Source organism: Phaseolus vulgaris, chromosome 6 (assembly GCF_051622355.1).
Source record: "Phaseolus vulgaris cultivar YP4 chromosome 6, ASM5162235v1, whole genome shotgun sequence".
NCBI lineage: Eukaryota > Viridiplantae > Streptophyta > Magnoliopsida > Fabales > Fabaceae > Phaseolus > Phaseolus vulgaris.
This window is the reverse complement of record NC_143503.1, coordinates 16456844-16472670: the sequence shown is the minus strand read 5'-3', so window position 1 is coordinate 16472670 and position 15827 is coordinate 16456844. Positions and strand designations below refer to the sequence as shown.

At 37.0% G+C, this 15827-nt stretch overlaps 1 protein-coding gene and 1 pseudogene across 1 annotated transcript; both read right to left on the bottom strand.

Annotated features, from left to right (window-relative positions):
• Positions 1–2502: 2502 nt before the first annotated feature.
• On the bottom strand, positions 2503–3246 carry LOC137833333 (uncharacterized). The gene has a single exon (XM_068641689.2). It carries the CDS (start codon positions 3244–3246, stop codon positions 2503–2505), a length of 744 nt encoding a protein of 247 aa, XP_068497790.2.
• A 2055-nt stretch (positions 3247–5301) lies between these two features.
• Positions 5302–6608, bottom strand: LOC150027210 (spermidine hydroxycinnamoyl transferase pseudogene; annotated as a pseudogene).
• Positions 6609–15827: the final 9219 nt, after the last annotated feature.

The window sequence follows — 15827 nt, the reverse complement described above, 5'->3', positions numbered from 1 at the left end:
GAAGAAAAGGAACAAGTGGAACATGCCATCTACTTGGATCAAGCCTCATTTCATGGCACAGTAAAAAACAAGCATGCGTAGCTCTATCAACTGCTGAAGCTGAATATATAGTTGCTGGAAGCTGTTGTGCACAGATCTTGTGGATCAAACAACAACTTGAAGACTTTGGATTAAAGATTAAAAAGTTCCTCTACTGTGTGACAACACAAGTGTTATCAACTTGACAAAGAATCAAGTCCAACACTTAATGACAAAGCATATTGAAATAAGGCATCACTTCATCCGTGATCATATCAACAATGGAGATTGTGAGATCAAGTTTGTTTCAACAAAGAGTCAACTTGCTGACATCTTCACCAAACCTTTATTAAAGGATAAGTTCTATTCTCTAAGAAATGAATTGGGAATAATTGATATGCATGTTTTACCTTGAGTTGGTCTTCTTTTAATTTGTCTATTTGATGAGATAAATAGGGGGAGAAGTATTGCTGGGAGTTATAATGTTCTTAATTGTGTTTTACTATTTTTGAGCATTGCTATTATAAACTGTTTTAACTGCTTTAAATTTGGAGTTTTTAACTGTTGTTATTTATGGTTTACAGAATTTTAACTGGTTATCTCTACGAAATAACCGACTGTTCTTATGCATTCTTGTATAAGTGTTAGTTTCTCATCTGATTGTGGTTGATGTTCATTCTGGAAATCACCTAGTGAGAACTAGTGTATGGTGTACATCTGTTTTGGATTGGATTACCCTGTGTTTGTTCAATGAATGCAGGATTCAACAGATTCTAAATAAAGAACATTCCTAAAAGCATCCCAAGGATTTGTCTCCATCAAATAGGGGGAGATTGTTGAAGATGGGAAGCTTTGATGTATGAAATCCTCATGGAACCTGAAGTTGTGTCGTGTTTTAGGTTTGGGTTTAGTTATGGGGTATAGAATCTTTGTAAGATTAGTCTTGATTCCTACAGAAAGCTTGTTTCAATCTATTTTAAAGAACTAAGTGTTTTTTTCCATGCAAAGGGAATAACAACCGATTAAAGTTTCGAGACAATCGGTTGTTTGTCACTTAGCTGGCAAAGGAGTTTTCAAACTGTTTTTTGAATCAGTTGTGTAACTTCTGAAACCATTCAACCGGTTATATCGTGGTTTCAACCGATTAAAAGTGAGTTTTCATAACAGTATTTTGAAAACCTGTTTTAACTGATTTAGTTGTTCAAATATGCTTTAAACGGTAGTTTTTCAGAGGTTATAAATATAGCCTTCTTTCAAATGTTTTACACAAGAGAAATATAGAAGTTTTACACTCTGATTTGAGATCAAAAAGAGAGATTACAATCTGTTTGTGAAAAAGAGTTTTTCAAGTTTAGCAAGATTTCTTTTGAGCTTTGTTGTGATTCAAGAACTGATCATAGGGCTTCTGGTTTACTGTTATTCCATGTGTTTTCTACCCTGTCTTAGTTTCTAGTAATTGTTCATATTACATTTTGTAAACGTGTTTGTAAAATTCTGTAAAGTCAGTGTGATTCTGGCTTGAGGTGTGTGTTGTGTGCAAAGAGGGTGAGTAGGTCTTGTGGTTTCGAGATCACCTCTTTGTGGGTGTTTTTAATCTGTGTTTGGTTACTTAGTGGAATACTTACTGGTTTGACTGAGGACTGGATGTAGCTCAGGGATTGAGTGAACCAGTATAAACCTTGTGTGTATATCTCTCTCTCAACTCTTTAACTGTTTGATATTTTCGCTGCCATAAACAACCGCTTCGTGTTTTACCTGATTGAAATTCTTATATCTATTTATGTTAGACTATTTGATTGACTTTCTGAAATGCTTATCTGAGTTGATTGTTAAAGATTCATTCTAAAGTACAGTAATTGAGAAAATCTTTTAGAAACAATTCACCCCCGTCTTGTTTAAGCCATCAATTCTAACAAAAGGTTTTCTAGTAGAGGATGTCTACTAAGCTTCCCTGATCCACCAACATCTTCCTGATGGTGAATCTGTCTATATCGACAGATATCACCATCGGGTTGTCCCGCCGATAATCCACGCCCTTGAAATCATCATCCGTAAAGGTGATGGGTGGCATCCTCGGTCAGAACGTCACCGTATTCACCTCCTTTTGGTGGGCTCGTCCCTGCGAGGGGAATGCCTCGTGTCCTGGCCACCCCTAACGAATCGGCATAGGTGTTCGGCTTCGATGAGCTCCTCAATCTTGTATTTCAAAGTCTGGCACTCCATAGTAGAATGTCCACTATTCTGGTGATACCGACACTACTTTCTTCGGTCAGCGTTGTTTGGGTTGGCTGCTTTCCTGGGAGGAGGAATCAGCTCGGCGTTGAGTTCCTCATTCGGGATTCTTCCCCTCTCGACTGTTAGGGGGGTATACCTTGAGAACTGCCCTCCACGGTCTCCTCGGTTATCTCTGCGTCTATCGCCACGCTGGCTCGGTTGGCCTTGGCGATCCTTCTCGTCCTTGCTTTTCTCCCCGTTGGCCTCTGCCTAGGCCTGGTTGCGGAACTCCCTTGGCTCCTCCAGTTGCATGAACTTAGCTGCTCTCTTCCTAAGTTCATCTAGACTACTGATCGGCTGCATGCAGAGGTTGTCAGCGAACGGCCCCGGGCGTAGGGTTGTTAGCATGTGATGCATGGCAACGTTCGGGCTGAGATTATGGATACTCATTGCCATCTTGCTAAACCTGTCAATGAAGGTTCTTAACGACTCTCCCTTCTTCTGGCGGATGCCCACCAAGGCGATGGAGGGTAGATGATGTGGCCTGCTGGTGGCAAACTGAGTTTCGAACTTTGACACAAGTGTGGTGAAGCTATCAATGGAGTTGGGTGAGAGCTTGGTGAACCAACTGACGGCTCCTCCCTTCAGAGATGTAAGAATTACTTGGAACAACACTACATCGTTCGAGGTATAGAGACTCATATGGGTGGTGTAGGCATCCATATGCTCGTTTGGATCGGTAGTGTCGTCATACCGATCCCTGTTGAAGCCTTTCCAGTTGTCTGGCAGTGGAGCTTCTATGATAGCGTTGGTGAAGGGGTGATGGCGGGCCGAGTCCAGCATGAAAACCATCCTAGCCGACTTGTTGAGACAGCATTCACCATCCATCTCATGGGTGGGAGCCTTGTCCTTGATCTCCTCAACCGGTCTCGGGTTGGGAGGGGTCGTGTAGGACCTACCGACAACATTAGTCGGTCTAACAGATGGTCCTCCTTCCACCAGCTTCTTCTTCATCTCTTCAATCTCCCTTCGAAGAGTCTACATCTCTTGCTCGTACTTCCTACTGACCTCTTCGTTCCTTCTCTTCATTTCGGTCATCTCTCTCTGCAGAGATAGTAGCAGCGTCGTTTGATCATCTTCACTCATCCTTTCCATGCTTTGGTTTGATACCATATACTTTCATTCTTCAGCTAGTTTCTCTCGGCCCCACGGTGGGCACCAATTGTTCTTGCTAGAGAGATGGGACACAAAGAACTGTTGACTGGCTTCGTCTTCCTTATTCCTATCGGTCAGTCAGCTCACACTTCATTTCAACTTACTCCTTCAGTCTTCATGATACTCTTTCAGGTCTCGGTCGCCTGATCGCTCAGTCTCTGAGAAGAATGTCGAATGGAAGGGTACCTGCAGAAGACAGTTTGACACTCAAGTCGGCAAAGGGCGTTCGACACTCGAAGGTGTACAGTAATTAATGACGTACCTTGTTTCCTGGAATATGTGCTATTTATATTATTTTAATGGGCTTACCTAATTTCTAATGATGATTTAGCTTCCTGACCTTGATTTGAGCGTTAATAGACCGAGGGTGTCGGTCGATCCATCTGGATATGAACATTATCGGTCGGCCCAATCATATGAGCTGAGACATTAATTTGGTCGTTCGGCCTATACCAGTGTACCGTCCCGTATCCGGGCGTTGACCAAATCAAGGTAAAAGTCAACGGCTGAAGAGTCAAAGTCAACGCCCAATTAACTTTGATAGGCTGGCCAAATAAATGCCTTCCATTAAGAGATAATATGGCAAGAGCAGCAGATCTGCGATCAAAGTAATGAATGAATCCATATGATGACTTCTCCTTTCTGATAAGTTTACAACCTTCAACTGGGCCAGTACCAGCAAAAACTTCTTGCAGAAGCGGTTCAGTTACCTGTGTATGGATGTTCCCGACATACACACTGCGGCAAGTACTTGGATCAAAACCAGGAGGCAGATTTCTATGAGCCGGTTTTATGGGGTTGAGTTAGGCTTAAAGTCCACTTCGTAATATGGTATCAGAGCCATTTTGAGCCTATCCTAGCAAGTATTTGTTGGGCCTATCGTGTCACCCACTATCGGGCCACTATCGAAACACCCATAATATATAGTCTCACGCACAAGTTGGCAGTCGCGGCGTGATGGGGTGTGTTGGAGATCCCACATTGACTAGAGATTAGAGCCTTTCATTGTATATAAGTGGGTGCAAACCTCAACCCTATGAGCCGATTTTATGGGGTTGAGTTAGGCTTAAAGTCCACTTCGTAATATGGTATCAGAGCCATTTAAAGCCTATCCTAGCAAATGTTTGTTGGGCCTATCGTGCCACCCGCTATCGGGCCGCTATCGGACCACCCATAATATATAGTCTCATGCACGAGTTGACAGTCTCGGCGTGAGGGGTGTATTGGAGATCCCACATCGACTAGAGATTAGGACATTTCATATAAGTGGGTGCAAACCTCAACCCTATAAGCCGGTTTTATGGGGTTGAGTTAGGCTTAAAGACTACTTTGTAATAAGGTTCGATCTCGATCTCCAACATCGGGGCTTAGGGTACAAATACCAAAGACTAACCAATTCCCTAGTAGGTGTGTCGGGGGCCATCTCATGTGGCCCCCTTCCATCACCAAGCATCGATGCAAGATGTCTGAGGTCAATCTCTGAGTTGATGACCGAGGACTGGTCGAGACAATTTTAAAGACTAAAAGTTATTGATATTTAAAATAGTTTTTATTATAAATATAATTTTATAAACTGATTTTTAATTATGTGTCAAAATTTTAACAATAAATTTTCAATTTTCAATTAATTAATAATTAAAATATTAATAACTAATTAGATATTATTTTAAAAATTAATTTATAATTAATTTTTATTAATAGTAAAAATTATTTTAGACACTATTATTTTTTACTTTTAAAAGTAGTATTCGAACAAGTTAATATAGTAATAAAAAATTTTATCTTTAAAATTATTTTTTATTTAATAAATTAAAATTTGTGCTTTAAAATAATATAATTGCAGAGAATTAATTCATGTCATTTAAACATTTTAAAAAGTTAAATTTGGTTATTTCTTCTTAACTATAATGTGATTCATTTTTACTTAATCAATCATGCAAGATACAATTTAGTTTATTATGTTAGAATCAGTTTTAATTTGATACATTTATTTTGTTAATGCTATAAGAAGAAAATACTGTCAAACTAAAAAAGAAGTGTGAAAGAAATAGACATAAATAATAAGGTCGAAAGGGGACCAAAAAAATTGGTCTTATGTACCTGTGAGCTTATATACTCATATGTAAGAACTTCAATTGCTTCCCTTATTTTCTTAGCAGCACGACCCAAAGAATTTGATAAGATTTCTCCAACCTGTGATGATGCTGCTGTTAAGGCCAAAGCATTCCCAAAGTAATTCGCAGGGAGAGGTGGAATGAGTCTATTGCGAATATCAGCATTGAACCGAACAACAGTTGGTTGATTTTCATCTAATCCCGAGCCTTACATGCAGATCTCCATACATGTGCAGCAATAACTTCAAATCTGCTATAAGGTCTTGACCCTTTTGTTGATTCATCTGCATTGGCCTTGTTCTCCAGCTTCCCCACTTGTTCTGCTGTCAGTTTCAACAAGGTGGCCTTTACCCTTTTGTTTTTCTCAGCAGTGTTGTCACATCTTCCTAATATGAGAGGCAAAGGCTTGAACTCTAGATGATCAAAGCGTTGGGGTGATGGAGGGGCTATGAATCTTAGCACAGTTCGATCCAGAAAGGGCATTTCATGAGGCTCTAATGTGTCTCCACGAGCCAACTTTGCCCATGAATTGATGAACTGAACACCGGCAACACCATCGCACAAGATATGACTGATAGCAACTCCAATGGAAAATGCTTCATGGCCAAGGAAACTTGTTACTTGCACCAGTAACAAGGGAAGTTCCTGAATTAGGATTTTTGTGTAATCAACTGTTGGAACCAAATCCTTGATGGATTCACCGAAAAAGTCATCATAATCTTGCACTGTTTTTGTGGATTCTGCTTCAATCAACACCACTCCTTTTGCATTACAATCCAATTCCAATCTGCCACCTTCTTCTAACTTTCTCAATCTACCAGCCAATGGATAGTAGTGGCACAAAATCTTGCTAAGAGAGTTTCTCATCTGTTGAATTAATGTGTCATGGTTGTGATATGCATGGTAAATGTAGATGGTGGGAGTGTGGTGCAGACGCGCCACTTGATCAATATCAGACAGCCATTGAATGCCCTCTGGAGTTGGTTGATTTGGAACTACTGTGTAAGATGCTTTGATGGTTACCATTTTGTGAAAGGTTTCTATTTGTTAAGGGTACCCATGTGTTACCCTGTGTATAAATTACTGCTTTATCAACACATTCTAATATACATCAGTTAATATGATAACCTTTCATTTTCTCTCTCTGAGTTACAATAACATGGTATCATGAGCTAGAGAGTTTTTTTTTTCCCTTTTTCTTTCATGGCTTCTGATCCTTCTTCCTCCTCTTCTTCTACATCATCATCTTCGTCCACCCAGGTTATCTCCACCAAGAGTTCCTCCTCCGTCTCCCTACATCACCTTACCACTCCTATTCCGCTCAAACTGGATGACGAAAATTTTCTGTTGTGGAAACAACAGGTTCTGGCCACCGTTGATGGGTTGCTGCTCTCCTCGTTTCTTGACGGAACTAACGTTCCTCCGCGCTGTCTTTCTGCGGCCGATGGAACCCTCACTCCCAATCTTGCATTCATCTCTTACAAGCAACAAGATAATTTGCTGATTGCGTGGCTTCTGGCGTCCATGACCACTCCGATTTTAACCCAAATGGTGGGTCTTACCTGTGCAACACAGATTTGGCAAACCCTAAACACGTATTTTTCCTCTCATACTCGAGCCCAGATCAAGAAATTGAAACTTCTCTTAAAGAATCCAAAGAAAGATCGTTCTATTTCAGCATATGTTTTGGATATCAAACGCGCGGTGGATGCGCTGGCTGCCGTTGGTGCCCCAATCTCTGTTGAAGATCACATCGAAACCATTCTTGATGGTCTTCCTCCTGATTTTGATCCCTTTGTTGCTTCCATTCTGTCTAGAACTGATCCTTACAAGGTTGAAGAGATTGAAGCTCTGCTTCTGGTACAAGAAGAACGTCTTGAACGCCATCATCACCTCGATCCTCTCAGTTTTCCGGCCACTGCCGCTCTCTCAACTTGGACGCCTTCGAATCCCACCAATGACAGAGCCAATTTCAAGTTCCATAGCAATCGTGGTGGTCGTGGGTTTTCTCGCTCCCAAAATTTTGCACGTGGTTCTCGCTTTTCCCGTTCTCCAGCTCGTGGTTCTTGGACCTCTTCCAAACCAACGTGTCAAGTTTGTGGCAAATATGGTCATGCGGCTCTCCAGTGTTGGCAATGGTATGACCACAAACCCAATCCACCTCCTCGTGCTAATTTTTCTCAAGTTTCGATCTCAGATCCTGAACCCAGCGATGCGTCTCTTCTGGGCATTCATTCCACCACTGAGGATCCACTTTGGTACCCTGACAGTGGTGCTACACATCATGTAACGAAAGATCCCACTGTCTACACAACCAAGCAACCTTACAACGGCACTGAAACTGTTAAAATGGGTAATGGCTCAGGTTTGTTTATTGCTAATACTGGGTCTGCAATTTTTCGTTCTTCTCTCACGGATAAACCCTTATTATTGCGCAATCTATTACATGTTCCGCTGATAACCAAGAACTTACTTAGTGTTTCTCAGTTTGCTCGTGACAATCATGTGTAATTTCAATTCCATGCTAACCATTGCTGTGTTGTTGATCAGGCTACGAACAAATTTCTTCTTCGCGGCATTCTTAAGGATGGCCTCTACACCTTTCCAACCATGCACACTTCTCATATGTCCTCTGTTTTTCATACTTCTTTTGTAGATAATAAACTCACCGCCAATATCTGGCATGAACGTTTTGGTCATTGTCATTATGGCACATTAAAACAGATTTTACAGCATTGTAATATACGTTGTTCTTCTGATATCAAATTTTGCTCTGCTTGTATGCTTGGTAAAAATAAACAGCTTCCTTTTACTTCTTCTATTACCATTTATTCTCGCCCTTTGGAACTTGTGTTTGCTGATGTTTGGGGTCCTGCTCCTATACCTGCTTCCAATGGTGCAAGGTATTACATCTCTTTCCTTGATGCTTACACCAAATATACATGGATATATGTTCTGCATACTAAATCTCAGGTTTTCTCTGTGTTTAAAAAATTCAAAAGTTTTGCTGAAAACCAAACAAATTCTAAACTTTGCTCTATTCAAACTGATAATGCCAAAGAATTTCTTTGTCTTAAACCTTTCCTTGAACATTGTGGCATTCACCATAGACTTACATGTCCCTACACCCATGAACAAAATGGATTTGTTGAACGAAAGCACAGACATATTGTTGATATGGGCCTAACGCTTCTTGCCACTGCCTCTTTGCCACGTCGTTTTTGGGCTAAAGCCTTCATCACTTCCACCCACATTATCAATGCTCTTCCCACCCCTGTGTTGAATGGTGATAACCCTTATGCTAGGTTGTTTAAACGCCAACCTGATTACAATGTTTTCAAAGTGTTTGGCTGTGCTTGTTATCCAAATTTACGTCCCTATAATACTCATAAGTTTGATTTTAGATCACAGTGTTCTCTCTTTCTTGGATACAGTCCAACTAATAGAGGTTATATCTATCTCCTGCCCACTGGTAAGACTATTGTTTCTCGTCATGTTCGTTTTGATGAAACTACTTTTCCATATAATGAAGACTCGAATAATTTTGTTATGCCTGCTGTTTCTCATAAGCACACACATGATATTTCCCCCACTTTGACTGTTGTTCATACCAATACTGATTCTGTTAATGAGCATGTTGTTTCTGATAGCAATTCCACTCCTGACATTGGTGCTTCTGCAACTGGTACCATTGGCAATTCTGTTCCTGACATTGGTGCTTCTGCAACTGGTAATATTGATTTTCTTCCTTTTGTTCCTTCCCCTACTAACACTCATCCCATGACCACTCGTGCCAAGGTAGGCATCCTTAAACCCAAAATTTATACTGCTGTTTCTACTATTCCTTCTCCTCCTTCTTCTGTCAAGGAAGCTATGGCTTCTCCTGTATGGTCCCAAGCAATGACTGATGAGTATCAAGCTCTCCTCAAGAACCAAACGTGGACTCTCACTGCTCTCCCGTCCAATGCCTCTCTGGTAGGTTGTAAATGGATTTTTAAAACCAAATTGCATGCAGATGGTTCTTTTCAACGTTGCAAGGCACGCCTTGTTGCCAAAGGCTTCAATCAAACTGAGGGACTTGACTACAGTGAGACCTTCAGTCCTGTAGTCAAACCCACCACGATTCGTATTGTTCTTTCGCATGCTGTTACAAATAACTGGGCTATTCGTCAAGTGGACATTGATAATGTGTTCCTCCATGGTGATCTCAATGAACGTGTGTATATGCAGCAACCACCAGGTTTTATCTCTCATGATCCCACTCTTGTATGTCAATTACACAAGCCTATCTATGTCCTTAAGCAAGCACCCAGGTCCTGGTTTTCTAAACTTAGCACAACTTTATGTGATCTTGGGTTTTGTCCTACAGTAAGTGATACCTCTGTGTTTACTAAATTCACGTCGTCTTATACTATGTTTGTCCTAGTTTATGTTGATGATATAATCATCACTGCATCTTCACCTACTGAAATTACTAACCTCATTACCACTTTGCGTTCTTCTTTTGCATTAAAAGATTTAGGTAGTCTTCATCATTTTTTAGGAATTCAAGTTTCTCGAACATCTACTGGTGACATGCATCTCTCTCAGGACCAGTACATACGTGAGCTGTTACAGAAAACAAATATGCTCCATGCTAAACCTCAACCCATGCCTATGACATCCTCTTCGCGTCTCCAACAAGATTCTTCTGAATCATTCAATGATCCTTCCCTGTATAGGTCAGTTGTTGGTACACTTCAATATCTTCTTATAACTAGGCCTGAACTCTCTTACTCTGTTAATCGTGTTTGTCATTTTATGCATGATCCGAAACTTCACCATTGGCAAGCTGTGAAGAGAATTCTTCGTTATCTAGCTGGCACCATTACACATGGATTGCTTCTTCGCCCCAACTCGACGACCTCTCTTATTGGCTTTGCGGATGCAGATTGGGGTGCTGACGTTGACGACCGCAAATCCACAACTGGATACTGTATTTACATGGGGTCTAATCTTGTTTCCTGGTCATCTCACAAACAGAAAACAGTTTCCAGAAGTAGTACGGAAGCAGAATACCGAGCAGTTGCAGCTCTCGTTGCTGAAATTGTGTGGATTCAATCTCTTCTTTCTGAGTTGCGCATCCAAGGTTCCAAACCAAAGCTGTATTCGGATAATCTTGGAGCTGTTCTGCTAAGTGCAAATCCTGTTATGCACTCTAGAACGAAACATTTTGAACTGGACCTCCACTTTGTTCGTGATCAAGTTCGGAATCAAAAAAATTCAGCTTCTTCATCTTCCAGCACGCTTTCAAGTTGTTGATCCCCTTACCAAGCCTGTTTCTGGCATATTGTTTCTGCATGTACGGGATAAACTCATGATTATGGCCAATCCAACCATGAGTTTAAGGGGGGTGTTAGGGGTACCCATGTGTTACCCTGTGTATAAATTACTGCTTTATCAACACATTCTAATATACACCAGTTAATATGATAACCTTTCATTTTCTCTCTCTGAGTTACAATAACACTATTCCAACAACACACACAAAAGAAATGAACTTATAAAATCATTTATGAAGTTTTCCTTCTTAATTTTTAACAACTATTTATGAAATTTTTCATCTTTTATTAAATTTTTAACCAGTATTTATCATACATAAAAACGTGGTGAGACTTGAACCACATAATTGTTATCATATTTGTGTGGATCTTATCCATTTGCTGTACCGCCATGTGCGAAAAATATGTAACAGTTTTCGATGAAAATATATAATTAAAACAAAATTATTAAACTTAAATTTTAAAGTATGGTTAAAGAAAATTTGAATGAAAATTTGTATTATTTGAAATTAGAACATATTATTGGTAGATCAAGTTATAGTTGTATAATGGTTCAATTGTTAGACTCTTAATAATTTTGAAATTATTGATTATTATGTTAAGTTTTGAAATGATAATTAAAAATATTATTTATATAAATTTAAAAATTAAAAATTATCGTGTTAAGTCTGCACTTAATAATTAAAAAATTTATTTTCTTAATAATCTAAAAAATTATAATTATCATGCAAAGTTTCAAACTTACTTGATAATTAAATTTTCATTAACATAATAATCTCAAAATTATTAGTTATCATGTTAAATGTCGGACTTATTTAATAATTAAAATTTTTATTCACATAATAATCTCAAAAATTATTGATTAGGGCGTTAACTCTCGAACTTACTTGATAATTACAATTTTCATGATAATTTTACAAATCAAAATATTCCAAAATAAAAATAACAAATTTTGACTGTGTTAAAAAACTAGAATTCGACTTCTATGGACAAGTTTGAGGTTAGTAGAGTAAAACGTGGCATTATTGTATATCATGTTTTAGCTATCGTTTTCGTTTTCAGTGGTTTCAAAGCATAAGGTACAGTGTTCTTTTCTGTTATTTCTCTAATTTGTGTTCCTCTTTGTAACACTTTCTCATTGGTACGACTTGAATCATTTTAATGCAATTTATTTTTTGCTGACAAAAAATATTAATTTTTGTTTAAATATCTCACACATTCCTCAAGAACACATGTTAATCTCCAGAAGACTCTTACGTGCTCTAAAATAATACAATTGTGAAATATGTTTTAGAGATCATTCTTATAATTTTTATTTTATTACAAATTTTATAAGATTTACATATTTATAAATATTTTATTTAACAACATTTTTTTATTATATAAATAAATAAAATAAAACTATTTATATAAGTTTTACATATTTTTAATATATATCAAATTAATCAATGTAATTAGTGATATGTCAATATAGTCACTTATAAGAAAATAATAGTTTTGACGGAGTTTATTTTTACATTCTTTAAGGTTAAAACATCTATTAAGTCATTTACTCAAGGTTATAGTTTTCCTTTCTAAATCATCATTGAGGAACTTGTCTCAGGGGTTTTTTTTAACTTCAAGAAAAATCTTTCAGAATCCTTGTTAAACACCATGAGTTTACGAATCTCTGTAAATACCACGAGTTTTAGAACCTCTGTAAAATACTATGAGTTTAAAAACCTCTGTAACATATCATGGGTTTCAAAACTTACATTAAATATCATGGGTTTCAAAACCTCTGTTAAATACCATGGGTTGCAAAACCTCCGTTAAATACCACGAGTTTCAAAATTTTGTAAAATGACTTGTCGTCAACATTCAAGCCCATTTTCCACTAGCTCTAATGATCCTTTTGACTTCTCTCTTCCACCGTAGACACACTGTTATTCAACACAGGCTCAATGGCCACCAACGACAGTTGTAGCAAAGAATCACAATTTAGCAATACTTATGTCTATTATATTTAAGGAGAAGAAACACTAAATAAGGCATTATTTTCTTCTTAGTCCAATATTGCTTCTTCCATCACCTTAATTCCAAACTTGGGTCATAAGCCACCATTACCTAGCTCAGAAACAACTTATATTTATCACTGCTTTATATATCCTAAATAATTGCATTATCTGTCAGATGTGGGCTTTAAAGCCATGTGTGTTTGTGGCTATGAGGGCTTCAAGGATTACAAAAACATATTGCGAGAAAAAATTAACTTTATTATTTTCCACTTTCACAGTGAATTAATTATTGTATGCTTTTCAAAATAAAGACCTTAATTTAAAATATTTCAAAATTATGAGAATTATATATTAATAATTATGAATAAAACTAAAATTGCACATAAAATATATGTAGATCAAAAGCTAAAATAAAAAAAGTTAGATTTTATAAATAACAATAACAAAGGAGAGTCACAAGGTTATTCCAGTTCCAACATCTGTGTTATATTGTTATAGCTCTACTTTGGCGATATATCTAACACTTCACCTCTCGATCTAAATATTTCGTAGTATTACTATTACTATTATTATTAGTATTGATATTTACATATATTACATGAAAACCACATTTAAACACGTATTACTTCATTATAAAATGTAATCATTATATGGTTTTAAAGGTGACTACCATATTTTATTATGGTACGTTGGCGATTGTTGCTTTCATATAACTATTTTCAAGGGAGACTCCACGCCATTCTTAGTGACAAAATTTTATGATCGTCTTCAAAGACGTGTACCTATCTTTCATGATCTGCTGGTTCACTTCTTAGTCATCTCTAAACTGTTATCGATGTCAAACAAGTCATCTGGTGATATTTATGTGCAATTTACTTTATATACTATTTCTAACTATCTTAGTATAATTTTCTGACTCATTACTACGTATTTTTCTATAGCATATGCCTTCTGCCTTTACGGATTATATTTATAAAGGTGAATTCAAATATGTCGTCTTTCACATGGACATGGAAAGGATGTCAGGTGCAACATCCTCTTAAGAAATCCACCAAAATTGGAAGTGGGTGGAAGAAATTTTTTCATTTCATTAGATTGAAGAAGGCCACAATTTTTTTTCCGAGACATAAGAGTGAAATCCCAACAAGGACATCAAAAAGTGATTGTACTCCCGTAAAGAATTTATGTTTTACATATTCTGTTTCTTACAACCAAGTTTTAGGTGTGGGTTTCTCTTTGGTGGAAAACAAAACAGTTTTAAAGTTGCTTTATCTTTATTTATTTGTTATGTGCATTATATTTTTATTTTCTGTTATTCGTGCTATGCATTATAACCATGATGACCATGTTCATCTTGTTATTGTGCTTTGTAATAATAGTTGTGTTTGTGAAAAAAAAATTTGTAACAAATATATTATATTTTAAAAATAAATCCCGTGTGTTGCGCATGTAAAAGTACTAGTTAAATAATATTCTAATGTTAAAAAAAAATTAAGATGTCAACTTTATATAATTAAAAGTAGTAAATAATTATAATAAAAAATAATTTTCTTGATAAAAAATATTGTTGATGAATTATAGGTGAATTATCCTCTAACCTGACTCAAATATGTTTAATTCACACTTAAATGAATTGAGTTTCATTTAACCTATTTTTAAAAAGATTATATTTTTGTTAAATCCAACCTGACTCGAATGAAGCTGACTTTAGACATATTTTTTTGGTCAAGAGGACACACTTTTACATGTCATAGACTCTAGTGTGTGATAGTTCTTCTCACTTTTCTAGTCAAAGTAGCATAGTTTAAGTCATTTTGTAAATGTGATGAAACATGCAAAGTGGTACTTAAAAGGCTAAACCTAAGTTTAATTCATTTCTAAGTAAACTTAGGACCGACCCAATTAGCTATACCTAATGGGCGTAAGTTCTAGCCCAACCACACAAGGAAGGATTCTAGAACCTACCTCCATTTAGGCGCCACTTCTCCCATGTGCTCATGTCTCCCATGTGCTCACACTTGCATGTAATTCAGCTAGCATTTCCCTTTCATTTACATGTGCATTTACGGTCCTCCTAGGCTATTTAAGGAGGAGCCTACCTCATGTAATTCCAAGATTATTTTGAGTATTGATATGCTGCCAAATTTGTGCCAATTATACTCCTTGCCTAAATCTCTCTAGATTTAGAGCCGCAAAAACCGCAACCATAGCTCAATGCCATCATTTGGTATCTAAAGGTATGGTCTTCAAGAGATAAGTGTCTCTTTTCATTTTTCTGCTTGAGTTCTTCTTATCTTCATGTTGTTCATCTTTTGTTCAAGTTTTCTTGTTGTTTTACGTTTTTAATTTGATTTGGATGCTATTCTAAGCATTTCAATCGGTAGAAATTGTTCAATTTGTGCTTGAGCATCTTATTTTCAATTGTGAGTAGGATTCTATGGTGAATTGTGTTGCTGTTTTTATTTTAGGATATTTGAGTCTTGCTTGAATTTCTATTTGGTTCGTATGATGTGTTTGATTCATTTTATTTTCTGGATCTATAAGTTTTGTCTAGTCATGTAATTCCAAAATTGTCAACAAATCTTAGTAGTACTTTTCTTGATTCATTTGTTTCTTGTTTTGATTTGAATGCTTAATCTGAATTCTGTTTTGATTTGATACTTTGGTGCATTTTTCCTTTTAGTTTGAGTTCATATTTGTATGCTAGATCCATACAAATTCTATCACATTCATTCCATTGTGTTTTTGAAGTATCTCATTCTATTTTTAATTCCAGATTTAGAATCCTCTGTTTTAACAAATTCTGTTCTGGCTGTTTTGTTTTATGAAAATTAAATAAGTCAAAAGAAAATTATGAGATTCTGGATTTCAGTGGTTTGAAGTGTTAGCAAAAGAAGACAAAAAGAATTAGTTGAAAAAGCAAAATAGAAAAAGAAAAGATAAATCAT